Consider the following 27,577-nt stretch of genomic DNA (forward strand, 5'->3'; position numbering starts at 1 on the left):
GTTTATTATTTTTGAGAGGGAGCGACAGACAGAGAGCAAGCAGGGAAGGGGCAGAGAGAGAGGGAGACATAGAATCGGAAGCAGGCTCCAGGCTCTGAGCTGTCAGCACAGAGCCCGATGCAGGGCTTGAACTCACAGACTGTGAGATCATGACCTGAGCCGTAGTCGGCCACCCAACCAACTGAGCCACCCAGGTGCCCCTCATTTTCTTTTTTTTTAAGTGTATCTTTTTTTTATTTTTGAGAAAGAGAGAGAGAGAGAGAGCATAGGAGGGGCAAGAGAGAGAGGGAGAGAGAACCCCATGCAGGCTCTGCAGTGTCAGCACAGAGCCCGATATGGGGCTCAAACTCATGAACCGTGAGATCATGACTTGGGCCAAAATCAGGAGTTGGGACAGGTGGCCCTTAGCTTCATTTTCTTAATTTATAAATAAAGATAATAATACTTATAATGGTTGAGAGAATGCTAGCTGTTACAGCAGTTAATACCTAAATTTTCAGTGGCTTCACATGATAGAAGCTTATTTCTCATTGTAGTCTGATGTGGGTGTTCCTCACCAGGGGTCTTTTCTCACAGTTTCATTCACGGGCCCAGAGTCCTTCCCTCTGTAGCTATGACCTTCTGTAGGTCCTAGGAGTCCTATTCATTCAGCTCACCATGAGGAGAGACAGGATGGAAAAGTAAGCAGCTTCTTACCTACGTGGCCAGGAAGTGACCCACGTTACTACTGTTCACATTCTAAGAACTACGGCCACACTCAATTCCAGAGGTGGGTGTGGGGTATACTGGAAAATGTAGTCTCTAGCTGGGCAGAGTTTTCTCAGCAGCAATGCTATAATATATAAAGAAAGGATAAAGTCCCTCACTCATCTCTGCCGCATCTGTCTTGTATGTCTTTTGTTGGGTTAAATAGACTCACATAGACTAGAACTGATTTAGCAATGAACTCTTTCCTATAAATGAGGTATAGTGAGTGAGTTTAGGTATATCAAGTTTTCTTGATGTGTTTAGTCATGGCTTTTTATTTTAGGAAGAAGTATTGTTCACTGCTTGAGGCTTATAAGATTCAAACACCAAATCCTTTTGCCAAGTATTAGTGATAATATATGCACAGGGCATGCTTAGTATTAGTTGCTCTTCTCATGGAATTTAGGACAAAACTGATATTCTCATTGCCTTCACACGGTACCCCAGTGGGTTTCTGTGGAAATGTGGAACTTAAGGCTAGCCTTTGGGGACTCACGGCATGATTATCAGTCTGAAAGGACCTTCATCCCCAAATAACTCCTCTGCTGGCCATTCCACACCTCACATTCCCACTTTAGTCCCTCCTTCAGGATAAAGGTTTCCAGCTTTCTTCTAAAACTGTATGTGATATAAAAAGGATAATAAGTTGTCCCTTTGTAATAATAGCTCTAATTGGTGCTCACTTTGGTCAGACAGTCACATGGAACAGTGCAATCACTAGGAGACCCTGGTGTTCCCTTTTGCACACAAACTCTCTGGCTTTGACAATGTCTTGGGCACAGTTTTTGCATTTCAGAACTGACAGTGGAAATGAGCTAAAAAAGTAAATGCTAGGAGAGCCTATGTTACTCATTTTAAGCTCTGTCTTGGAAAAGTTGTTGTTGTTGTTGTTTTCTCAGACGAATAAGTATCATCTTAACTGTAAATTTCTTATTCTAAATTATGGAAGAGTTTCTGAGAGACTCTGCTTTGATAACTGGTAATTAGATATTGTGTCTGAGAACTAGCACTTACCAGAATTTCAATAGTTGATCTCAGTGACCCAGAGATTATAGCATACAATGTTATGGACAAGTAGACCCCATCTTAGGGGATAGGCTTTTAAATTATTTGCTTACTAACACTTCCTAATATTACTTCCCAGATCTGCAGCTTATGATTTCATTCACCTTCAGGGAAAAAAGTTGTTTTTCATGTAGGGGCAGAGGAAATAGGCTACTATCCATATGCCTTTGTGTCTGCCTATGTGTTTGGAGTGGCCTTAAATTACTGTTTTTACTCATTGCAAAAAGCAAGTGTATCCAAGCCTTTTTGGCTCAGTCCTGCCCTTGTCCACTTTGGGCTCACTTAAAAACTCATGTCTCGGGGCGCCTGGGTGGCTCAGTCGGTTAAGTGTCCGACTTCGGCTCAGGTCATGATCTCCTAGTCCGTGAGTTTGAGCCCCACGTCGGGCTCTGTGCTGACAGCTCAGAGCCTAGAGCCTGCTTCAGATTCTGTGTCTCCCTCTCTCTGACCCTCCCCCATTCATGCTCTCTCTCTGTCTCAAAAATAAATAAACATTAAAAAAAATTAAAAAAAAAAACCCATGTCTTTGCATGACTTCGCTGGTGATTTGATTTTCTTCTTTCCATTATTCTCTCTTCCAATATATATGCCTTGACTAATGTGCTTTTCAAACACTCAGTTTTTGCTTTATTTCCATTTAACAAAATTCGTAGGTATTTAAATAAAATTACAGATGGTAGTTATTCCTTTTTAAAATTTTTTTAATGTTTATTTTTGAGAGAGCAAGAGCATGAGCAGGGTAGGGGCAGAGAGAGAGGAAGACACAGAATCTGAAGTAGGCTCCAGGCTCCGAGCTGTCAGCACAGAGTCTGATGCAGGGCTTGAATCCATGAGCCGTGAGATCATGACCTGAGCTGAAGTCAGGCACCTAACTGACTGAGCCACCCAGGCACCCCTGGATGGTAGTTATTCCTATCAATGTCTACATCCTACAGAATACCAATGGCAGTTTTCATATTGCCTGTGTTTTAATTTACAACAAATATTTGAGTTTAGAATAAAGTCTCTCTGAGAACAGAGTCAGAGAGTAAATTTACTTTAGAAGTAATATAATTTTAAATAGATAATTTCTTCAAATAGTAAAAAATTTAAAAGCTACAGAAGACTATAGAGTAAAATATCTCCTTTTCACTTTATTCCCTAGCTGTTCAGTTCCCCTCCTGGAAGAAAGCAATTGTTTTGTTAAACAAATGGTTTCTCTGTTTCATTCCAGGGATATATGTATGTATGCATGGGCTTTTTAATTTTTAAAAGAAATTATGGTATTCTCTACACACTATTCTGCATGTTGGGGTTTTTTCCCCATGCCTTATAATAGTGTTTTTTTTTTTTTTCAGTGCTTACAAGTGCTTCCATTCTTTTAAACACTCATGGTATTCCCTTATTTGAGTGTTTCATAATTTATTTAACCAGTTCCCTGCTAAATATTATATAGATGTTTTCAATCTTCAGCTATTATAAATAGTGCTACAATGAATAACCTCACATTTACATAAATAATTTTGCAGATGTGCAAGTACATCCACTCATAAATTGCTAGGGATGTTGCAAAGTCTAAAGATATTAGCATTTGTGATTTGAGCATATTATTGGAAGATTGTTTTCCATAGTGGTCATACAGTTATAATCCCATCAGCAAAGGGGATAAGGAGCATATGACAGTACTTCCCTGAACTTGAGCCCAAATAGAGTGTTGTCAACTTTGGATCTTTGCTAATTTTATTGGTTAAACAAACAAACAAACAAACAAACAAAAAGGCTACCTCGGTTATGAAGGAGGTTGGGTTGAGTTGAGTATTCCTAGAAGAATTTAATGAACTTTGCTGTCTGTTCATTTACTTTGTCCTTATGGGGTAATTTTAAATTGTTTTCTTATTGATTGGTAAGTACTCATTATAAAACAGAAAACTGGCTGTATGTCTCTGATCTGAGTTGCAAAGCCTCCCCACCACTAGCTTTGGTTTGTCTGTTTGCTGTTATAAGTTTTCTGTTGGTTTGCTTATTTGTTTAGGTCTATGCCATACAGACTTTTTGATATTAATATAATCATATGTCTCATATATTTTATATCATGGTTTTTAGTTTTAATTGTAATATTTTAAAACATGTTTTATCCCAAGACTATAAAAGAATTCTCTCATGTTCAATTACTTTGCGGTCCTGTTTTTTTATGTTTAAATTGTTGATCCATCTGGACCTTATTTTGTTGTTAGATGCATGGTATAGATCCAATTTTATTTGTTTTTTTTCCAGATGGCCACCCAGTTGTCCCAACACCTTTTATTGAAAATCCATCTTTTCCCTACCAGTATGAAAAGCAGGCTTCATCTTACACTAAATCTCTCTATACAAATAGACTTTTTTTAAGTAGACTGATGACTTTGTTTCCCTAGCAATGTTGTCTGTCTCTACGTCTGCCACCACATTTCCTTTTTTATGTTTTGGGTTTTTAAAAATTTATTTCTATTTTTATTTTAAGTAGGCTCCATGCCCAAGTAGGACTTGAACTCACCACCCGGAGATCAAGAGTTGCATCCCTAATGACCTAGCCAGCTCTACCAACTAATCCACCCCTCTGTTTTTGTGTTTAGAGTTTATACTGTTATCAGCCAAATAAGGCAGAACTCTTTATGCAAGAGCCCAGATAGAGGTCTTTACAATTTAAAATGTATTTATTTAGTGCAATTTATTGCCTTCCTTTCGTATAAGCCACAGAATTCTTGAATTTTCTGAAGATGTATCATTCATCCCTACATAATACTTTCCCTTCACCTTAAGACAGTAGTTCTTAATGTTGACTTGATATTTATTACTTTAGGAGCTTTAAAACATTCACATACCTAGAGGTTAATTGATATGGGATGACACCCATACATTAAAAACAAAAATAGGGGCACCTGGGTGGCTCAGTAGGTTAAGTGTCTAACTTCAGCTCAGGTCATGATCTTGTGATTCGTGATTCCAGTCCCACATAGGGCTCTCTACTGTCAGCATGGAGCCTGTTGTGGATCTTCTGTCTCCCTCTCTCTGCCTCTCCGCTTCTCTTTGTCTCTCTCTCTCTCTCTCTCTCTCTCTCTCCTTCTCTCAAAAAGTAAATAAACATTTAAAAAAATAAACAAAAAACCAAACAAAAACCCAGGTTATGGGAGCAGCAAGTGTTGCAAAGTGTAAGTAGACTTATTTTATAAAATGGCTCTGCTGATATAATGATATGCTCTATTTTTATGGATTTCCTATACAGTTTCTTCTTTCTAGAAATTCTCTTTTGCTCTAGTTTTTCATTATTTCCTTTAAAGGAGTGCCTCACAAAACTATTGTTATAATTAACCAATAAGATATTTGAAAGATTTTTCATTTAACAAATGTTTACTGAGTACTTATTATGAATCAGGTGCTGTGCTAAGTGTAAGGTGTGGAATAGGTAACAAAATTATCACTTTAAAAAACAAAGTGTTGGTGTTTAAACAAAATTATCATTAAGCCAGGGAACTACCACATTATAAGACCTTTATTCATATCGTAGATTATATGATATGTAGTGTACGTATCATATCATATACAGAGTACATTCATTTCAGAATACTTTGGGAACCCTATAATATATTAACTTTGTCCTTCAGCTCTAGGGTTTACTATAGCTTGATATTATGAGACAATTTATTTAATAGAATATCTTTTTTAAATTTTTAAATTTTTAAAAAATATTTTAACGTTTATTTATTTTTGAGAGACAGAACGAGACAAAGCACGAGCAGGGACCAGCAGAGGGGGAGACACAGAATTCGAAGCAGGCTCCAGGCCCTGAGCTGTCAGCATAGAATGTGACGCAGGGCTTGAACTCACCAACCGTGAGATCAAGACCTGAGTGGAAGTTGGACGCTTAATCGACTGAGCCACCCAGTCACCCCTATTTAGTAGAATATCTTATTCAGGTTTGAAAATATTCTCAATTTTGCTTTTTTTTCTTTTAAGAATTTATTTTTAAGTAATCACAACCCCCAGTGTGGGGCTTGAATTTACAATCTCGAGACCAAGAGTTGTGTGCTCTACCAACTGAGCCAACCAGGTGCCCCTCAAATTTGCTTTCTAATCGGTACTTCTTGGAATAATCCCAAAGATAGATTTGAATGTGCTAGTTTTCCATATATATAAATAAAATTGCAATCATAGCTATGTGACTGGAATTTAACACATATGAATTGTTGCTTTTGTTTAATAACATTAGGTATTGCAATACTAAGTTAGACAAATTGTTTTTAAGGCAATATTGTTACAGTGACAGTTGACCAGAATTATCTAGTGATAACAATGTAGAAGTATCTTTTAGTGCAAATTAGTGTACTAGATGTTGATTTTTAATTGTCTAAAGTACATTTTCCCCAAAAAACAATAATTCTAAAGGAAGGAAAAATCCTTACTGACTTATAAAAGTTAAAAATCAGGTGTATTTATTTCTCTTTAAAAATACATTTAGAGCTTCTTTTTGTAAAATAATGTGGGAGCCCAGAAACTCAGTAAAACAAGTGATCCAGAAAGCATTTTCCCATTAACTTGCCACTTCTAGGCTACATCAGTGATGGACATTGAAATTTTTCTTAATATTTTCCCCTAGTTGTTCACTTTTTGGTTTCAACTGTGAAAAATGAATGTCCTGAAACCGGGAGCAAATTCCTTTTTTATGCTCTTCTCAGGTTCTGAAATTTGACCTGTGTTGGCTTTTTGAGAGTTACTCAGTATGAGTCACCCACTGCTGATGCTGTTTTTGAAAAGCTGAATACTTTTAGTGGTTTCTACTCTTTTGGAAGGGGGGTAAGCACTACTTGGCTTATAGACCGTAAAGCCTTGTACTTAAAATACTCCTGCACAAGCAATAACCCTAATCCCCCAACATCCGCCCTACTTCTAAAATATTCTTGAAATGACATGACATAAAATGGTCACACATGCCAAAGTTGGGGTGTTGCTTTGGTGGTTGTATAAAAACGAATGGGGGGAAGGGGATACTGGTTTGTCAAGAGGCACAATGCATTGAAATTTTTAAAAAGGCTTAAACCTGTCTTGCAAACAAAGAATTAGGGCGTCCTCCCTCATCTTACAAAGATAGGAGGTGACACAGCAGTATTTGCCAGATGGAAACAGAAGGAAACACATTCCCGGCCCTTCCTGGATCAGTGTTCCACCACAGATTACTGTACCTGCTTGCTGTTCACGTGGGCATTTTGTCCCTCCACAGAGACGGAGAAGCTCATTGATCTCTATCTTCACGGATCAGTCGGATCCCCGAGAGCCTTATTCACATGCTTTTTTGATCCTAAAATTTCTATTTTTCTCAAACTTGTTGACTCTAAAATACCTCCCGTACAGGATTTAACTATAGATTTGTTCTCCTTACTGAGTATCATGTGTATGTTAATTCATGGATTCTTTCATTCATTCTTGGGCCCTCACACACAAAGCTTTTGTGGCATGATACACACATTTTAACTACTTATCAGAGTGTCTTCACTTGCCATTTCTTTTGATGTAGCATCGCTATACATCCAGTAACAATGTTACATTGCAAGGGAGGGAAAGCAGTAAACAGAACTAAGGCAAGGAGGGATCTGGCTGTCAGTGTAAATGTAAATAGCAGCTGTTCCATTCAAACTGTTTTTAAAACTACCACACGGTGAGAGCTTTGCATATAATGGGCCAGAATCAGGTTTTAGCATAAAATTGAGGCGACATGCTGCCACCCTCCTGTTTGTGCTGTTTCACTTCTCCCACTACTGCACTGGCGGGGGGGGGGGGGGGGGGGGGGGGGGGGGGCACAAATATATATTGTATATAACATTCTGTGAGAATGGTATCTAAATATCTCTTCCTGTGATAATATTGCAATATACAGACTTATCAGGATACATAACTCAACATGCTGTGTGTACAAAGATGATACTGAATGGGTCATTGTGTTCCAGGCTAGATGCTTATAAGTCTTAAGTTCACATGAGTGTATCCTTTGTCACATGCTGTTGCCACTGTTTCATCAGGCTTTTAGACTTTATACGTGAAATTTGAAAGGTCTTGAATTATGTCCCTTCTATCATTTTTCTAGCAAAAGTGACCATCCTATATGACATTACTAGATCCTTAAAAAAAACAAAAAAAAACAAAAAAAAAACAACAAAAAAAACCTTGGTGCCATTGTTCTGCCAAATATGCACACGTTTTCTTTCCTAATCAGTTAGCGTCATAAGCCACTGGTAACCAGCACTTTAAAAATATTGCTTTTACATTGCAACTTTATCTAAAACTGTCACCCTTCACCAACTAGCACTATTCAGACTAATCAGTAAAGAGACCCTTTCCATTTAGTTATGTCATCTTCCTATTTAGAATGTTTCCTACTGAGTGAATATAAAAATCTTAACTAAAAACCTGCTACTGCTTTGAAACAGTGTGTGAGTGGGGGGGGGGGGGGATGGAAGTCATGATCAGTAATTCACAAAATGTGATCTAATTCCCTATAATTACCACCTTCTCCTTTGAACTTCTGTAAAACATTTTATCTGTAACACTCATTTGGTACTTGCAGTACAGAAGCTTGTGTTATATATAATACCAATGTAAAGGCAGTAAACATGAGCAGATTATAGTGTTTATATAGGTTGCAATATAAATTATAAAGTACTATTAAGGTGTTTTTGCTACTATTATTGGGACAATTGCCATCCTCCTAGGAACAGGGATGGCTCTTTAAATCCCTCATTACTCCTACATAGCACTGCACCTTAAACAAAATATGTGCTCAGTATACGCGCAATGAAAGCTCACTTTTTTTTTTTTTTTTTTTTAGTTTATTGCTCAGGTAAAATTTGGCTTGAGCTTTGAAAGTACTATTGTTTTCGAGGTTGAAATACATTGCCAAACCTTACTTTGCTGATAAGCCATTTTTACCTCATTTCTCAAAAATTTACTCAGGTTAAGATTTTTGTGAAAGAACAAAATTTCTTTATGATTTTATTATACTTAAAAGGATTGTATTTTTAACAATGTACTTAAGAAGCATTGTGCATACACTAAAAGGTACTGAAGCCTGCCGGAAAGCCCAATAATGTTGTTAGTATAATCACACAATATAGTGTCTTTGGCAACGTCGTGGTAGGAAATTGATAAAATCCATTTATCTCCCCTTTCCAACGTGTTTCAGGTTCTTTGAAAAGTTACGTGGACCTTTTGCCAATATTTTGATAGATCTCATGGGAAAGATATCTGAATATGTCGGATATACTAAGAATAGATGGGAGGGTGAACAACAACAGAATTGCAAGCCCACGGAGCTTTTTCCTTAGGGCATTGACGTGTAGGATCTGAGAAGCCAGTCTGGTCTAATGGCCAGAACCCCTAGGGGAGTCAAAACTCCCAGATTGTGGTTCTGGTTTTCCCCCTTACTTTTTCACATACACCTGCCTGGTAAGTAGCTTCTGTTTCTCAGTTTCTTTTCATCCTACCCCATTCCCACTCCACCCCCAAGAGTCCTTTCCCTAAGATTGTTTAGAATAAATAGAAACCGTGATCCATCAGACCACAACCAGGAATGAGGCTTGAGGAAAATATAAAGTGTTACTCTTACTGAGTTTAGACATTGGTGGAAAACTGACTTTTATTTTCTGCCAACAGGGGAAGCTTTGCACTTGGCTCGGGATTTTGGCTACACTTGTGAAACAGAGTTTCCAGCCAAAGCTGTAGGAGAACATCTTGCCAGACAACATATGGAACAGAAAGAACAGACAGCAAGAAAAAAGATGATCCTAGCGACCAAGTAAGCAGAATGGGAAGTCTCTATGTGCCTTATCTCCGTTTTTTCATTTTCTTTGAATGAGTCTAGTAAGTATCAGCTCTTTACAACAGGGTGTCTCACACTTCAGTAGCTAGATGAGTTATACAAGGACATTCCCCACTCCTGGCCTTGTGTCCGTAGCAAGACTTACAAACTGCCCCTGTTTAGGAGCTATCATTGACACTGACGAAAACGTCTCCAGAATACGCAGGAATTCCTAGGAGAAAAGTAGGTTTAGGAAATGTAGATTCCAGGCAAGTATGTCATTAGCTGCTATGTAATTTAGCCCAAACCACTCACTGTGCCTTAGTACACAAGAGGGGAAGATCTCAAAACACTATGAATGTTTGGAGAATGTGACAAAAGAGGACCGAAATGTGTGAGAGGTAAAAGGGAGATCTGTGGGACCAAGGATCACCATCAGTACTCTCATCTTTTCTTGGGTGTAATTAGGTAAATAATGCCTGTACTGCTCTACCCACAATAATGATACTGTTGAAAAGGAAAAGTATAAGGTATGAGAAAGCTTCTGAAAATTGTAAGAAGCCCAACAAAAATGTGAATTAAAATAGTGACAGAGATGATGTAGGAAAAGGGAAGCTTATGCATAAGATGACTTTAAATTCCCTCAAACTTGAAAAATGTTCCTTGATAAGGAATGGAAGAATGCCATTTATTGTGTGAAAGCCCAGCAGAACAGAACAGTAAATTGAAATTTTTAGAGAATAATCTTTGAGGCATTAGCAAATTTTTGCTCTTTTCTTTACTAAATTAAGTTCTGGTACATAATAGATGATTAATAATTTTATCTAATTTCCTAACTCTATGATCAGATTTTAGAACTAATAGTCCCAGGTGGGTTAAATTATTTCTAAATTAGTCTCTTATTTGGGGAAAACTTATATATATATATATTTTTAGTATTTATTTTGAGAGAGAAAGTGCATGTACTTGTGTGCATGTGGGGGAGGGGCAGAGAGGGAAAGAGGGAGAAAGAGAATCCCAAGCAGGCTCGCCACTGTCAGTGCAAAGCCCAGTGCAGGGCTTGATCTCAGAACTGTCAGATCATGACCTGAGCCAAAATCAAGAGTCCAACGATCAACAGACTAAGCCACCCAGGTGCCCCTTGGGGAAAACTTCTGAAGAGATAGTATAAGGTAGACAGTGTTAAAGACATTGCTTCTTAGAAACTGATGAAACATGACTTCCCATCACATTGGCTAAAATTTAAATGGGCTCAAAATGCATAAAACCAAAACTAAATATTTCTTCTTCTACCAACTTCTAATGTCACACAGTTATTATTATTATTATTATTATTATTATTATTATTATTATTTTACAAGTTTAAGGGTTTAAATGGGACACCTGCCACCCAACAGGCTAGCCCAAGATACTTGAGTCTCTTGTTAGGGATTTGTGCTGCTTGTGGCTGGCACTGTTTGGGTTTAGGATATATTTGTTTAGGACAGTAACTTAGATGATTCATCTCGCCCCAAAGAGAAGGAAAACAAAAGGTGCTGGCAAAGGAGAAAAAAGGTAAAACAAGGAAATGAAGGGGAAAGGAATAGCAGAGAAAGAAAATTATAAGGCAGTTATAAAATGTGGACTTAAGATTTTGGGAAAACCTTGTTCTGTGCAAGCTCCTGAAAACTTCTTGGTAGAACAAGCTGGATCTGGATTATTTTGTGTGGTGTATCTCCTGGGGGATATTTACTTCTGTTTTGCTTCTACTCTTGCCCTCTTCCAAGGGAAGACCCAAAGGGGTCTTCATCAGTAGGATTTCAGTTTCTCCAGAAGGAACTGAAAGTACATGTAGTCAGTTTGAATCCTTGATATAGTCTTGGGAGAAATATAAAGACACGTTACAGATCAAGAGAATACAATGCTAGGGGCGTCTGGGTGGCTCAGTCAGTTGAGCGTCCAACTTCAGCTCAGGTCATGATCTCACAGCTCGTGAGTTTGAGTCCCGCGTCAGGCTCTGTGCTGACAGCTCAGAGCCTGGAGCCTACTTCAGATTCTGTGTCTCCCTCTCTCTCTGCCCCTCCCCCGCTCATGCTCTGTCTCTCTCTCTCTCTATCAAAAATAAATAAACATTCAAAAAAAATTTTTTTGAAAGAGAATACAATGCTAGGATTTACGTAGTATCCTCCAGGTGTTCCCAAAGCATAATATCATTCGGGCTGGCAGGATTATACTGATTTTGCCAATATGTGCACTCATGTGACACCTCTGAATGACAGTTATCCCCAAATACAAATTATCTAAGAAAAAACACCTTTATATTTTCTACCTCAAAATTAGTTGCTTGAGGTTTCATCATGCATATTCTTTTTTTTTTCTAATGTTTATTTATTTTAGAAGGGGGTGGGGCAGAGACAGACGGGGACAGAGGATCTGAAGTGGGCTCTGTGCTGACAGCAGAGAGCCCAATGCGGGGCTCGAACTCACAAACCGTGAGATCTTGACCTGAGCCCAAGTCAGACGTTTAACTGGCTGAGCCACCCAAGCTCCCCTCATCATGCATGTTCTAAGACCTTCACTCCCTAATCTAGAGAAATCCTTCTTTTTGTCCTCCTTCCCCCAGGAATGCTTCCACAGCTGCCCACCCTTGCCACCTGCAGCAATGCCACCATTAACGTTTGAAATAGAGGTTCTTATTTTCTTGAGAATTCCCATAACTCTGTTTAAATGTTCATGCATTCAAACTGATGTGGAGATTTCATTTTCACAGAAGTCCAGTGTTAGAAGCACTTTCGGGGATTAGGAGAAATACTTTCATATTTGTCAAAGTAATGCTGAGATGTCTATTTTAGAATAGTGAATTCTTTTTTGATGATATTGTGGTTTCATACAATATTGCAAGGACATGTACTTTCCTTTGATCCTTCTGCCCATAGCTGGACATTTGCAAACCATTAAATATCAAGAATTGAGTTCACTGATTCCAAATAACTTATTTTATGTAAGTGTAAAGAGGCCATAAGCATCTAGAAATTAGGAGATAGCCTGTATAATTTTTTTTTGTCTTTTTGGTTGTTTATATCCATCCCATCTTCCTATTAGACAATGTGAAATGAGAATTAAAGAATCAGAGACAATGCAGTCATATAAGCACACACAATAAAAGCAGTCATCAATAGAAGTAGACGAGTTAAGGGGTGTGTAGGAATAACATGCCTTTCCTGCAATGTATAGATACATCTAACGTGTGTTCTGAGCAGTTTCTTGTTTTCCAAAGGTAACTCATTGGATATTTTCAATTAAAATGCTCGACATTGAAATGGTCAACTACGTGGGTATTCATTACATCCTAGTTAGCTCACCTTTGTTCGTAAGACCATGACAATTGCATCAAAAATTCATATGAAATTCAAAATCTTCGGATGAGAGATCCAATAGCTGATCTGCATTGTTGGATTGGCTCACATGTTTCTTTTTTACTTCTGTGAATAAACAAATTCAGTTCTATTTAATTATGTTGCCAACTGTACAATTATATGAAGGGCCCATTGACTAAGGGGCTAGCCTCCTAATTCCTCTTAATTTCTTATGTTTTGTTGATTAGCCAAATATTTTGGTGTAATTAGACAATTATATATAGGAGGGATAGAAACTGAATTAGACAATTTTTTAATTCAAACATGTACAGACAAAACATTTGATATATGGAAAAACACATTTAAACTTCTTCACTGAATTTATAACTAAATATGCTTAACATTTGATCTGCATTAAGGTAAAGCAGAATTGTTAACAAGTTTTAATTGTTACCGTTACAATAATCGTCAAAAGGAGAAACACAGAACTTGAAATTCAGACATCAGCTTAAAAATTATGTCCTTAAGGACAATGACGTAAGTGATAAAGTTAGAATTTATGATTCACCAAAGATCGTGTTACATAATTCATAATGTGACATTTTGTTTTGAGAAGTATTTCTTATTGTAGCTTTATAAATAAAATTTTAAATAAGGATGAAACTAGTCATAAAAATAATAGCCCCATAACTGTCATAATGAGATGATGATCATAATTGCCTAAGGGGAGTCTACAAAATTGTCATCTGTTTTTAAGTCGAGAGGCTGTCCTAAGTCAGTGAGTTAAGCAGCAGAATCAAATACCAGAGGTTGAGAATTCTGGAACTTCTCCAGATACAGCTTCCTGTGTGGTGTAGCTGAATTGCTCAGCATGAGTTAAATTTTTCCACCCTTTGCCTCTTCCTCATTTCTTCATCGACTTTTGGTTTATTGTAACTTGCTATAATGTTTATATGGTAAGGAAGTTTATTTACCAACTTATAAATTGATTTATTCAATTATCCAAATAATTCCTAAATCCTAACTATAAGAACTAAAGCAGTGTTTCAACTTTTATTTTAGTTTTAAATATATTTTAATCTGATATAAAATTAAATACTTGTCTTTAAACAACTCCAGTATTTTTTTTTTTTTGTAATAATGGATCACACTGATCATCTACCACATAGTAATTTCTATTGCCAGTCTGAGAAATGATAGCATGAGTCTGTATTTAAAATTTTAGTTAGAAATTTCCTAAAAATAAAGCTAACACAAAGCATAACAGATAATGATGCCCCACCAAATGGCATTTTTTGATGCCACCGATCAACATAAAATAGTCTAATACTGCTATTCATCTATTAAAACATAAGCAATACAGTTGACAGTCAATCAGCTAAGTCTAACTCAGAACAGAAAAAGGGAGAAGTTCAGATCAAGTATCCTCAATGAAAGTTATACATGCAGTTGTTCAAAGCGTGCATTTAGATGCTACATCTCAGAGATTCAACTAAAACATTAGCTGGAGGATATAGAGAATCCTGTTTGATTTAGAGCAGGTAAGGGCTATCTCTGTTTTTTTGTTTGTTTTTCGTCTCCTTATGGCCCCTTTTACTTTCAGCTGTGATCAGAATGAAAGAGGCAAATTCTATGAAATAACACAATATGAAAATAATGCTGGCAATAAACCTGAGGATTATTGTTCATAAAAAAAATCACAAATGATCTTCAGAAGAAATTTTAGGCACCTAATAATAAAATTCCACTGGTTTTAACTCGGTGATAATTATTTGTGCCACAAGACATTTTGTCACTTTTTGGTAGTTATTTGTTAATGACACAAATGCTTTGGAGAGGCATTAGTGGCTGGGTCCATGGAGGGACATTCACTTGGAATAATTGGACTCTTTTGTACTTGTCTTTGGCTACATTGATAATTATAGTCAGGGCCAGTGGTTAGATTTTATGACTACCCATTGTAAACCCAGAAGAAAAGGACTAATCGCTATCTCATTATCTCTTGAATATGGAGTAGCATCACTTTAGATGTGTTCTTTTGAACAGTTCCTTGGCTGTCCTTTACTTCATTCTTCAGCTACTGTATTAATCTAGTGTTTTGTTGTTTGTTTAAAAAAGAACTGTTTTCTTCATATGTTTTGCTTCTTTAGAAATACAGCATTTCTATTATGTTTCACAAAAGCGTTACTGTTAGTCAACATACTCAGGAATGTGGTAATTAGAAGTGAAACCAGTGACCAGAAATCACGATTGTTTAATGTTAAGAAAAGTAGCAGGAAAATGCTATTAAGGGTACCTTTTGCAAGGAACCATCTTACATGGGACATAGCAATCATTTTTTTTTTTTGAGGCTAGTGGGCTGAATTGTGGCAAATAAATATATACTTTAAATATTAAAATATAAATTCGGTTCACAGGAGTCTGAATTATAATGAAATGCTGGGAAACAGGATTTTCCAAAGTCTACTTGAATCATGGCTCTGAAAGAAGCCTATACAACTTCATTTAAACTTATTTATAAATGTGATATCCTTCCAAAAATCATATTTTAATTTTATAAAAAGCAATGATTAAGTGTGATCCTTTCATATAGATTTTTCCTTATGCTGAGGTTAATCTATGAATATTCACCTTAAAAATGAACACTGGTTTTGTCAGTGCTCATGGGCTGTGAGTCACGTCAAAAATTTTACAATCATCCTGTAGTGCTTGAAAACAAAGTTGCTATTGTGAACCTTACCTGTGTGTTATAGATGGAACTTTGGAGGTTGCTTTATGAAAGTTTACTCCTCTTTTAAATGAGAAAACAAGCCTTTGGTAAAATATCACGGGATGAAATTAAAGCCCCATGTTGAGTTCAACTTCAATGTTGAATCTTTTATTCTAGACAAATTTGTAAAGAATTCCAAGACCTCTTGAGCCAAGATAGATCACCACTGGGATCCTCCAGACCCACTCCAATCCTAGACCTTGACATCCAGAGACACTTAACACATTTCAGGTAAGACTGGTTTTCCAATTTCCTCAGACTCTTTTTAAATTGTTAAACCATCCTTATTAACCCAGGCATTTTTATATTCATGTCACAGTTCCGTTTAGAGATATCACTTATATATTCATATAGTGACTGACTGAATCTTTTGAAATTGCAAACATCTAAGGTCAAATTATAAAAATAACTAATGCATGAAGCATTTTAGATCAGAAAATCTAGTGTCTGTGCGATCTTCAGGAAATTGTGACTTTGAAAGTGAACACTATTATTTCAAATAATGGTACTTTTGAATGAGGATTCTGAAATCATTTAAATAGTACGTTATCTTGGTGAGGCACATTGTTGAATGGACAGATGATATGACACAAATTAATGGGATATCATACACTGATTTTACAGGCGTGTGTTAATTTCTGCCCAATTAGAAATTGCAAATGGTTCTTAAATTAGACCACACAAGTGTATTTTAAACCTTCTGGAATGTGTTACTGAAAGCATATTCAAATTTTATTTTCTGAGGTTCTTTGGAAGATAGTAGAATTTTTTTTTCTAGATAATTTATGCCCTAGATGCAATGTGGAAAGGAATATATTAACTACTCAGGTAATTTCCGGTTTTAAGACTAAAATTCTGTCTTTCATGATATTTCTCATCAGTGTAAAAAATATGTTATCCTCTTTTAATAATTATCATTTAGTTTAAAAAACAATGCTAAGCAAAGACTATTACACATTAAATTTTAAAATGTTTTCAGTACCTCTCACTGATTATAATGCTGTTGAGGAAGATACTCCATTATATAAAATAATGGGTATTTATTTATTTATTTTTTAATTTTTTTTAATGTTTATTTATTATTGAGAGACAGAGAGACACAGAGCGTGAGCAGGGGAGGGGTAGAGAGAGGGGGAGACATAGAATCTGAAGTAGGCTCCAGGCTCTGAGCTGTAAGCACGGAGCCCGACGCAGGGCTCGAACTCACAAACTGCGAGATCATGACCTGAGCCAAAGTCGGTCACTCAACCAACTGCGCCACCCAGGCGCCCCTAAAATAATGGATATTTAAATGAGTTGGAATTTTATCTGCAACATCAGAGGCTTTTAAATAGAATATTTTATTTTGTATAATGTCACAAGTCTCCTCAAGATGTAATAGATACATCTTTGAAGAATAGACTTAGGGTTTACCTTCTAACAATGCACCAGATGTACCAAACATATATCTCACAGGACTTTTTTCCTACCACTTAGTTGGATTAGTGAAAGTGAGTGTAATAAAACTGGTAGAAATGGCAATGCCCAGAAGTTAAGAGAAAAAGGCTTTGGAGTAGAACCATCTTCAAATCTGGACCCTGATACATGTGAGCTGGGTTGTTTTGAGGTAACATGCATTCTTTCCAAGCCTTGATTTCCCTAGCTTTAAATGGAATAAGGACCCTGTATTATATGGTGGTAGTGAGCTAAAGTGAGATAATGATTATAGACACAGGCACCAGGCTTGGTAGAGCATGCAACGCTTGATTTTGGGGTCATGAGTTCAAGCCCCACGTTGGGCATAGAGCTTACTTTAAAAAAAAACAATAAAATAAAATAAGATAAAATAAGATAATGAATATAAAGTAAGCATTTAGTAAATAATGTACTGTTTACCACTGATCCAGACTTAAAAGGTATGGTTTGCTTCACTGTCATATCCATACAGATATATTTTTTTTCATTTTTTTTAAGTTTATTTATTTATTTTGAGAGAGAGAGTGAGAGAGGGGAAGGGGCAGAGAGAGGGGTGGGGGGAGAGAGAATCCCAAGCAGTCTCCACACTGTTGGTGTGGAGCCTGATGCGGGGCTCGAGCCAACAAACCCTGAGATGGTTACCTGAGCTGAAATCAAAAGTCGAACACTTAACCAACTGAGTCACCCAGGTGCCCCAATATTTTTCATATTTTTATTTGTATAAAATACAAATTTTATATACTTTATATATTTTATTTGTATAAAATACAAATATACTTTATTTGTATTTGTATAATTTTTATACAAGTTCAATTCAGAGCTTAATAAAAATTTTTATACAAATTCAATTCTCAATTTAAGGAGGTTTGTTAAGTTACCAATATACTATAAGGAAGAACATACTGTTAAAACTTGGAGAACTCAGATTTTATATGATAGCTACCAGGTTATTTCCAGTTACAGGTGCCACAGCCTTCATCAGACAGTGAGCTGTCCTTTTTCAGGCTCAAAACAAAATACAGCATCAATGTGTAAATTGAATATTAGTGACAGTGTGAAATAAATGGGCAAACCATTTGTTTGCTCAGCATAGGCACAATCTGCTAATTTGTTGATACTTTAGTTAGTTGCCAACTTAATGCCACAGAACTCCTTAGAGAAAACTTTCACTTCTAAACTTGAGCTGAATGTTTCCTATGTGGGCTTTACATGCTCTTGCTTATCTTTCCTCATGCAGAATATGGTAACAAGCTAGTCTGGTGTTGGCCAGAGAAGAGCTAAATATATTGAAAATGGCTCTCCCCATCCTCAGCAAAAAAGGCATTATATTTTGAATGCAAAACTCTTAAGATTATGTATGGCTGTAGATTCTCAATCACAACAATTTGAAACACACAACCATACCTTAAAACAATTTAATACCACATGGTATCATATATAAAATTTTGGTATTATTATTTATATATTGAGTATTTTGTTATCATAAAGTTGTGATTTCCTATTTATGTATTTATTGGGGGAGAGAGAGAGAGAGAGAGAGAGAGAGAATCTCAAGGAGGCTCTATGCTAATAGCGATCCATCTCACGAACGGTGAGGTCATGACCTAAGCCGAAATCAAGAGTCAGACACTTAGCCAGGTGAGCCACCCAGGTGCTCCTGTGATTTCCTATTTATTATGCCTTTCTAATATTTGTTAGATTTTTCATTTACTTTGCTTTACTACATTCCAGATTACTTATTTTAATGACATCTTCTGATTTCATAATGGAAGGTAGAAGGATGATAGAAATCACTTAACTAAAATTTGCTTTATAGCAAACTTCCTAAATTGTATATTTTTTATTGTGGTAAAAAGCATATAATTATAGGGGTACCTGGGTGGCTTAGTCAGTTAAGCGTCTGGCTTCAGCTCAGGTCGTGATGTCCCAGTTTGTGAGTTCAAGCTCTGCATCAGGCTCTGCGCTGACAGCTCAGAGCCTGGAGCCTGCTTCAGACTGTCTCCCTCTCTCTCTCTGACCCTCTCCCACTCATGCTCTCTCTCTCTCTCTCTCAAAAATAAATAAACAGTAGGGGCGCCTGGGTGGCTCAGTCGGGTGAGCGGCCGACTTCGGCTCGGGTCATGATCTCGCGGTCGGTGAGTTCGAGCCCCGCGTCAGGCTCTGTGCTGACGGCTCAGAGCCTGGAGCCTGTTTCAGATTCTGTGTCTCCCTCTCTCTGACCCTCCCCCGTTCATGCTCTGTCTCTCTCTGTCTCAAAAATAAATGAACGTAAAAAAAAAAAAAACAAACAAAAAAAAATAAAAAAAAAAAATAAATAAACAGTAAAAAATATTTTTAAAAAAGCACTTAATGTAAAATTTACCATCTTAACCATTTCTAAATGTATGGTTTAGCAATGTTAAATATATGCACATTGTTGTGCAACAAATCTCCAGGATGTTTTCATTTTGCAAATCTGAAACTCTATAACCATTAAACAACTCCCCATTTCCCTCTCCCACTAGTCCCTGGCAACTACCATTCTACTTTCTGTCTCTGTGATTTTGGTCATTCTAGATGCCTCATATAAGTGGAATCATACAGCATGTCTGTTTGTGACTAGCTTATTTCACTTAGTATAATGTTCTCAAGGTTCATCTGTGTTGTACCGTGTGTTAAATATCCTTCCTTTTGAGGCTGAATAATACTCCATTGTATGTATATGCCACACTTTGCTTATCTATTCATTCATTAATGGATACTTGGGTTGCTTCTACCTCTTGCCTGTTGTGAATTATACTGCTATGAATATGGGTATGCCACTGTCCCTTTGAGATCTTGCTTTCGATTCTTTGGGATATAAACCCAGAAGTAGAATTACTATATGATATAGTAATTTTTAATTTTTTTTTATTTTTTGAGAAACTGCCATAGACTTATAATATATGAGAGAGACTTTATCATACAGGATTAAGCAGGGCACAGGTAATGACCTGGGGTAATTAGGAAATGCTTTCATCTTTCAATCCACAGTACTTAGCACACAGAGTATGTCCAATAAATATGTTAATTCTTTCTCACAGTGAGTGCACCATTTTACATTCTCACCAACAGTGTACAAGGGTTCTAATTCCCCGACATCCATGCCAATACTTATTATTTACTATTTTTGTTTTTGTTTTTGATAGCGGCTATCCTCATGGGTATGAGGTGATATCTCATTTTGGTTTTGACTTGTATTTTTCTAGTGATGAATGATGTGAAGCATCTTTGCATAAGCTTGTTGACCATTTATGTGTCATTTTTGGAGACATGCCTATTCAAGTTTTTTTGCCCATTTTTCTGGTTATTTGCTTTTGTGTTGTTGAGTTGTAGAAGTTCTTTATATATTCTAAATGTTAGCACCTTTTAGACATATGATTTGCAAATATTTTCTTTCATTCTGTAGGTTGTCTTTTTTTATTGTGCTGATTATGTCCTTCAATACACAGAAATTTTTGTGTTGTTCAACTTGCCTGTTTTTACTTTTGTTGCATGTGCTTTTGTTGTCATATCCAGGAAATCCTTGCCAAATCTGAAGTCATGAAGCTTCCCCCATATGTTTTCTTCTAAGAGTTTTATAGTTGTAGGTCTTAAGTTTAGTTAGGTGTTTGATCCATTTTGAGTTAATTTTTACACATGGTATAACATAAGTGGCCATTTTTTTGCATGTCTTAAACGATGTCCTTTTAAATAAAAGATACGTGGTTGACATTTCCAATTAAAACCCAAGTTGAAGTCTCCCAATGTAGAGCAAATTTAAATGTATGTATTTTTTTATTATGCATTTATTAAAAGAAACCTCAATAGAATAGCTTAATAGGACAGTAAAGGTCAGCTTGCTGCCTAACCTTGAAAAAGACTTCATGCTTTTTAAGTAAGCCCTTAAATCTTTCTTGGAGCTCTTTAAAAATCTCAAGGACACAAACACATTTTAAAAGATCTAATTTAATAGGTCAAGTTTAGCATTGAACTTGGGTATCTGGGTTGTTTGCAAAGCTCTGAAGTTGTTTCTGATAGTTAGACATCTTTAAGAAACAGAGCCCTAGGATGTTTCTAGACTAACTTTTTTTTTTAACTTTGGAAGAGAAACAATTCTAATTCATTTTTAAAATGACACTGAGAATTGTATAAAGCTCTATCTTGTATACTAACATGTTAAAAGGATTCTACATTTATTATTCTTCTAATAATCTGGGTAAAAATATGTCTGCATAGAATGTGTCTCCTTCATAATTTCCAAATGACAGCAGTAACTTTAATTTTGATAGTAGTATAAGCTCAAGAGAAAAATGAATTAGAAAGGAAGTATAACACAACTTTGAAAACAGTCCATTGGTAGTCTGATTTTCTACTATTTTTGCTGAGTTCTGGGTGGAAAAGAAGTAAGGATACAGCATGGTTGAATAGGCATAGAGAATGCTGTAATTAGTAACATCAACTTGTGCTATTTTACTTGGTCAAAATACTGTTCCCAATGCAGACCACTTGAATTACACCTTGCAGAGTGGCTGATTTGGTACCTTGAGAACTGTGGCTTACTTTCAGCACATTGAATGTGTCCAGGTAAAACTAGGGAATGATCTGACCTTATAAAGCACAGATAACTACTTCCAGTTTTCTGTGGTAGTTGACATATTAGTGTGATCTGGGTAACTGTATAGCAGTGACCCTTCTCCAAATTCATACCCTGGAAAGCTGCTTGTTTCCATCAAAATGACAGGAGGCAGATTTATTCATTATTTATAGTTTACTGAATACCATCAAAAGTGTGGAAAAGACAGCAGACACCATAATACCTACTGGAAGGGGGACCAGAATTGATTGAAATCTGCAGAAGACCCTGCAAATACAATTCCCAGGAAGAGTGGTGGCAATTAGACCAAGGTGGCATTGGGCCTCTGGACAGAACACACTCAGCTCAGACAGAAACCCAGATGCCTAATTTTCTGAAATGTTAGGAATTCCCCTCTTTGCGATCTTAGGAAATCTTAACAACTTTTCCCTTCTTTGTCTCTTACATTCTCATAATTGCCTTGAATCTAAGGTCCAGTAAAAGTGTGTCTAACAATGTAAATAAGGGAAGGAAGTTAGACTATCTTTAAAGCTCAGTTCTGAAAGAGAAGCCTATTAGAAAAATGAGGAAATTTTCTTTCCCACCTTGCCTGAAATTTTATTGTTTCTTGTATTTTACTGTGGTAATGGCCAGTGGTACAAAGATTGGAACTAAAGGATTGTCCCATTCCTTGGGAACTTGTAATGTGGAGGAAAATTACTTACAAAGACTTGCAATATATGAGAAATTTTGTAATGAAGGATTAAGCACAGTAGAGGTAATTACCTGGGGTGATTAGGAAAGGCTTTCATCTATCTATCCATAGTATTTAGCACATAGTATGTACCCAATAAATATGTTAATCAATGTAGATTATGATAATATCTCTATTAGGTCTTGGATGTATTCTCCACTGGCTTATTCCCAGGGCCATGGTGTTTTAATTGAACCATGGGCTGGGGAAGTGAAATGATCAATGTGCTTAATTCTTCTGTTTGAGTCAAAAAGTGTATTGACATCACACCTTCTCAGAAATAGACCTTTCTACTACTCCCATAGTTCCTGGAAATAAGAAATGTATAGGCAGTCCCAGATAACTGTATTTTGCTTGTGATTACATTTTCTTCATTGATTCTCAATGTTGGAAGGCCCCTTACATTTCCCACTCTCCCTCAACATTTGGATCTTCTCTTCAACATCCTTGTCAGGTTGTCACCCATTCCGGGCTTAAAAACTTTCAATGATAGACTGCTCTTTTAATTCCTAGACATCCCTTCTATCTCCACCAACTCTATTTGAAATGCCTTCCTTCCATGGAGGCAACGTCTGTCTCCCTAACATCCCACTCCTTGGGGGCCTTCCAGAGTCAGTTTAGTTCTGTTTCCCTCCCAATTTCTAAAGACAGCTCTGGTGTCTGAGTTTTCTCTTTCTGGGCTGTTCATCCCCCTTTGCTTTAGTATTCCACATATGACATGAATTCCAGTCAGCTCGACTACCTTCTCCGCAACACCCTCAAGAGAAGATGTGTGTCTCTACTTAAACATGACATGTTTGGTTTTCTCCAGAAACTGAAACTCCCAAAGTGTGTATGTTTTGTTTCTTGTTTTTATTTTTCTCATTTTGTAGGCGGGGGGGCGGGGGGGGGGATGGAAAAGTGTTAGGGAAGGTAATCAGCATTGGATGATTTTATTAATCTTGTGAAAGCATTCTTGCATGTCACAAGAGAAATGAAGGCATTTCAATTAAATGTCTAATTTCAAAAGAGAAAACGCCATGAAATTATACAACTAGGATTGGCATTTAAGAAGTTAAATTATTAAGCCTTCTTCAGGATGTTCTGCCAGTTCAAGGGGTCTTTCAAGACCATTTTATTTAAGAGTATTCAAAATAATGAAGGATGCATGGGTGGCTCAATCAGTTAAGCCCCTGCCTTCAGCTCCGGTCATGATCTTACGGTTCATGGGTTCAAGCCCCACTTTGGGCTCTGTGCTGATTTAGTATTCAGCCTGGAGCCTGCTTCAGATTCTGTGTCTCCCTCTCTCTCTGTCCTTCCCCTGCTTGCACTCACTCTCTCTCTCAAAAATGAATAAACATTTTAAAAAACTAAAAAAATTAAGAATATTCAAAATAATGGGCCCGAATTGTGAAGAATAAAAGTCCTATATTTCCCAAACTTAAGCTCCTTTATGTAAGGTTGAAATTAAACTTTAAAACTTTAGCTTAAACTTCAAGAAACTGAGTACAATTCCCATGTGCAAAGAAAGCAACACATAACTGTAGGTGGTCACCTTTTATTCACTAGTTAAATAAGGACAGTTTCTATTTACATAAGAGTAAAAATAGTCTCCTTTGAAGTAAAAAATTTCCTAGTAAAAATGTAGAGTAAAAATAAAATGTAGAGTAAAAAGTAAACAATTTCACTTCCTTAGCAAACAGGTGGAACCATGATGAACTTCTTGTAGGAACCTACATTAAATTACTTAGATTAACTTAACATTGGGCAAGAAATTTAAGAGTTAAATCAGTTGCCAATATTTATCATACTTCACAAGCTGCATGGCACCAAAGCAAATGCCGCAGGAGATACACATATAAAAGCATCCCTTGAAGGTCACTTGATGGCAATTTAATGGATTTTTAGGGTCAGCACATAGGAAACTAGTAATTCAAACAATAGAAACCAGAAGAAATTGTTTCCTTTTTATTTCAAAAATTTTTTTTAATGTTTATTTATTCTTGAGAGAGTGACAGAGCATGAGCAGGGGAGGGGGACACAGAATCTGAAGCAGGCTCCAGGCTCTCAGCTGTCAGCACAGAGCCCAATGCGAGGCTCGAACCCACAGACTGCAAGATCATGACGGGAGCTGAAGTCCAACACTCAACCAACTGAGCCACCCAGGCACCCCCTGAGGCAACTGCAAGTCGCAAACATGGCCCTGTAAAAACAACACATGTGAATTATTGCCTCAGGAGTGCATAGTTGGTAAAGAAGTTGGATACATTTTTATTTCAATAATTTCTATCTTTGTTGAGCTCTGGATTTGGGGAGGGTCTGGGGAGACAACACAGGATTGTGGGAAGCACTCAGGATGGGTTTCAGGGACCTAACTCTGTCTCGTCTTGTTTCCAGCTGATAGTATGGTTTTAGAAGTGACATTTTACCAGTCTGGCCTCTGCATGTTCATCTATAAATTAATACATTTAAGTTGGATGATCCCTAAGGTTCATTCTACACCAATGATCTTTTACCCTATTCTCCATTTCCTGCTCCCTGTTAAATCATTATTCTATTCTGTGTTCCCATATGATCTCATTTTTTTCTCTTTATGTTTCAGAAAATTGTTCATTTTAAAAAGTTGACAATTGAATAAAATTCATCTAAGAAAGCACAGAGCCCTAAGCTTAGCATTTCCATTCCCTTATTCTAAATAGAAAATATAAATTGCCTGGTAGGGAGAAATATAAGGAGATGGTTAATTTATTCCTAAAAACTCTATTCTTATATGCAAAAATAGGGTGCAGATGTCAAAAATATCTTCACCTTCAAAGAGTTGACTAGAATGTGACTGACTTGGGTCTTTCCTAATGCACATGCAATGATCATATCCTTAGCCTCCTTTGCTAATGAGCTGTATTGAAGTAAAATGGAATCACAAGGACTCAATCCCCTTTGGGACCTGAGTAAGTGGCTGAGAAGAGCAGGAAGAATGAGACCTTATGATGGTAGATGGGCAACACATCACCCAGTCTGGCAGAGATTCAAGGATGTCATAAATACACTTCTCCAAAGTGAGTTTTGTAGAACATTAGCCTCATGAGATGCTCCTTGAAAGTGTCTCATGGTCAAGTGTTTTATGGTTCAGGAAACCCTGCCTATTATACTCTCCTTGAAGTATGCCAGTTACACATTAGCATATCAAAAGCTCCCAGAACCCTTTATGAATGGAAGAAATGCTTAGCCCCATGTTTCCAAAGCGCGATCACAGGAACTCTTTTTTTCTCAGAATAACTATTCACATCCCATGAAACTCAGGTTCTACAGAAGTTCTTGGGGGAAATGCTAAGTTCTTCATTCTCTTTTTCTGGGAAGGATAGCAGACATGGTAGTTAGGTGTTACTTCTTGGCACTAGGGGCACATAGCCAACTCCCTGGTTGCATTTAAATTGAATAGGTACCATTTAAAAAATACTAATGTTTTGGACCTATACCAAAGTAATTAAATCAGGATCTTTGGAGTCAGACCCGCACTTTGGTATCTTTTAAGAAGCTCCCTGGGTGGACTTTGGTAGCTGTATCTGGGGATACCACCAGCTGAAGGAAGCACAGAACACTTGTGAGTGCTGGTAAGGCCTTGCTAATGAGTACATCTCAGTAATTTGTCACCACCAGAGAACTATATACCTTAATTATGCTCCTTAATTAAATTCCATTTTAAAAGCACTTAGGACCATGGGACAATATAATCTATGTAGAAAATAAGCTCGATCAGACAGTTTCTCTCTTCCTCTATATCTGCAGCCAGTTAGGCTACAAAGGATAGATGCCATCAAGTTTTGGGAGGATAAGCCCCAGCTACTTTCCTCTGGGTGAGGTCTCTGTCCATGGCCTATATTCAGGGTTTGTGCTACCTCAGAGAGATGAAGCGCCTTACCCTCACAGCCCTGAAAAGAAGTAAGGTTTTGCAGAAAAGCCCCACAATCCTTTGCTGGTGTTCTCCAGGGGCTGGTTCCCAGCCATCTGCCTCACGACTGTTCTCAGGAGTAGAAGAAGGCATTTTGCTGACTGTCACCTAAAACTGTAGTGGGGAGTACGGACTAAGCCTCAGGCTACATTTGGACCTAAACCTGCAGTAGTTGAATAATCTGAGAGGTAAAGAGGAGGCTTGTCTTCCCTTTAAACCTTGCTGCCTGCAGCCTCTAGAGGCCAAAAAACAAAAACTGAGGTTGGTGACAGTGGCATTTGTATGCAATTTGGGAAATCAAAGATCTATGATAGCAAACACCTATTGGAACGATGCAACATAACAAAATAATGAGAATAATAATCCAGACTGTTTCAACCTTTACAAAGAGAAGTTTGTTTGTCAAACATTTTCCTGGTAGAAAGTTGGAATTTGACAAAATGAAATTAGCTTTTACTCTAATTACCTGAATGATGATGGGGGTGATTTTCTCTTGATTCTCTGTCTTCCAGTGTGTAGCATAACAGTATCTATTATATCCATCTTTTTGTGTCCCACAAGAAAGCTAAAAAAAATCCATCCATGGTTGTCAGACACACCTGAGTGACCTAGTCTTCAGTGGCAAATACTAATGAAGCTTCCATTTCCTTTTCAATGCATTTTATTTGTTTTTTTTGTTTTTTACTTTTTTTTCTACTAAGTAAGCTCCACACTCAATGTGGGGCTTGAACTCAAGACCTAGACATCAAGGGTAGCATGCCAGGCCCCCCACCCTTTCAATATATTTTAATTCAGTATTTGCTTATTTTTTAGAAAGAATGTGCTGAATCCTAGGTCCAACTGTTGCCAAGATAGGAAGAATTCGGGGGAAGATTCCATAGGAGTTTGCTTTAGGCTATGTTTTTATAAATGGCTGTTTTGTTTAAATTAGTTTAGACAAATCAATTAAAGTAACGATAGTGTATTTCTGAAGGGCAGCTAGAACAATATGGGAAAAGTTTTGTAACATTTCTCTGGCCTACAACAAACCTAGTGGAATATAAACCATATTTACTTAGATTAAGAAAAGTAAAATAGCTCTTGTTCCTCAGGTAGTTATCTATTGAGAATCCTATGTTAATTTATATTCCAAGTAAGCATTGAAGC

At 37.0% G+C, this 27,577-nt stretch overlaps 1 protein-coding gene across 1 annotated transcript in view; it reads left to right on the top strand.

Annotated features, from left to right (window-relative positions):
* TFAP2D (transcription factor AP-2 delta) overlaps nucleotides 1-27,577 on the top strand; it is a 57,763-nt gene that overhangs the window by 21,365 nt on the left and 8,821 nt on the right. The window contains exons 5-6 of the mRNA XM_060614514.2: nucleotides 9,472-9,613; nucleotides 15,839-15,952. Of these exons, the coding sequence (XP_060470497.1) occupies nucleotides 9,472-9,613; nucleotides 15,839-15,952 (256 nt within the window). The remainder of the gene's footprint in view (nucleotides 1-9,471; nucleotides 9,614-15,838; nucleotides 15,953-27,577) is intronic.

This window comes from Panthera onca, chromosome B2 (assembly GCF_046562875.1).
Source record: "Panthera onca isolate mPanOnc1 chromosome B2, mPanOnc1 haplotype 2, whole genome shotgun sequence".
Classification (NCBI taxonomy): Eukaryota; Metazoa; Chordata; class Mammalia; order Carnivora; family Felidae; genus Panthera; species Panthera onca.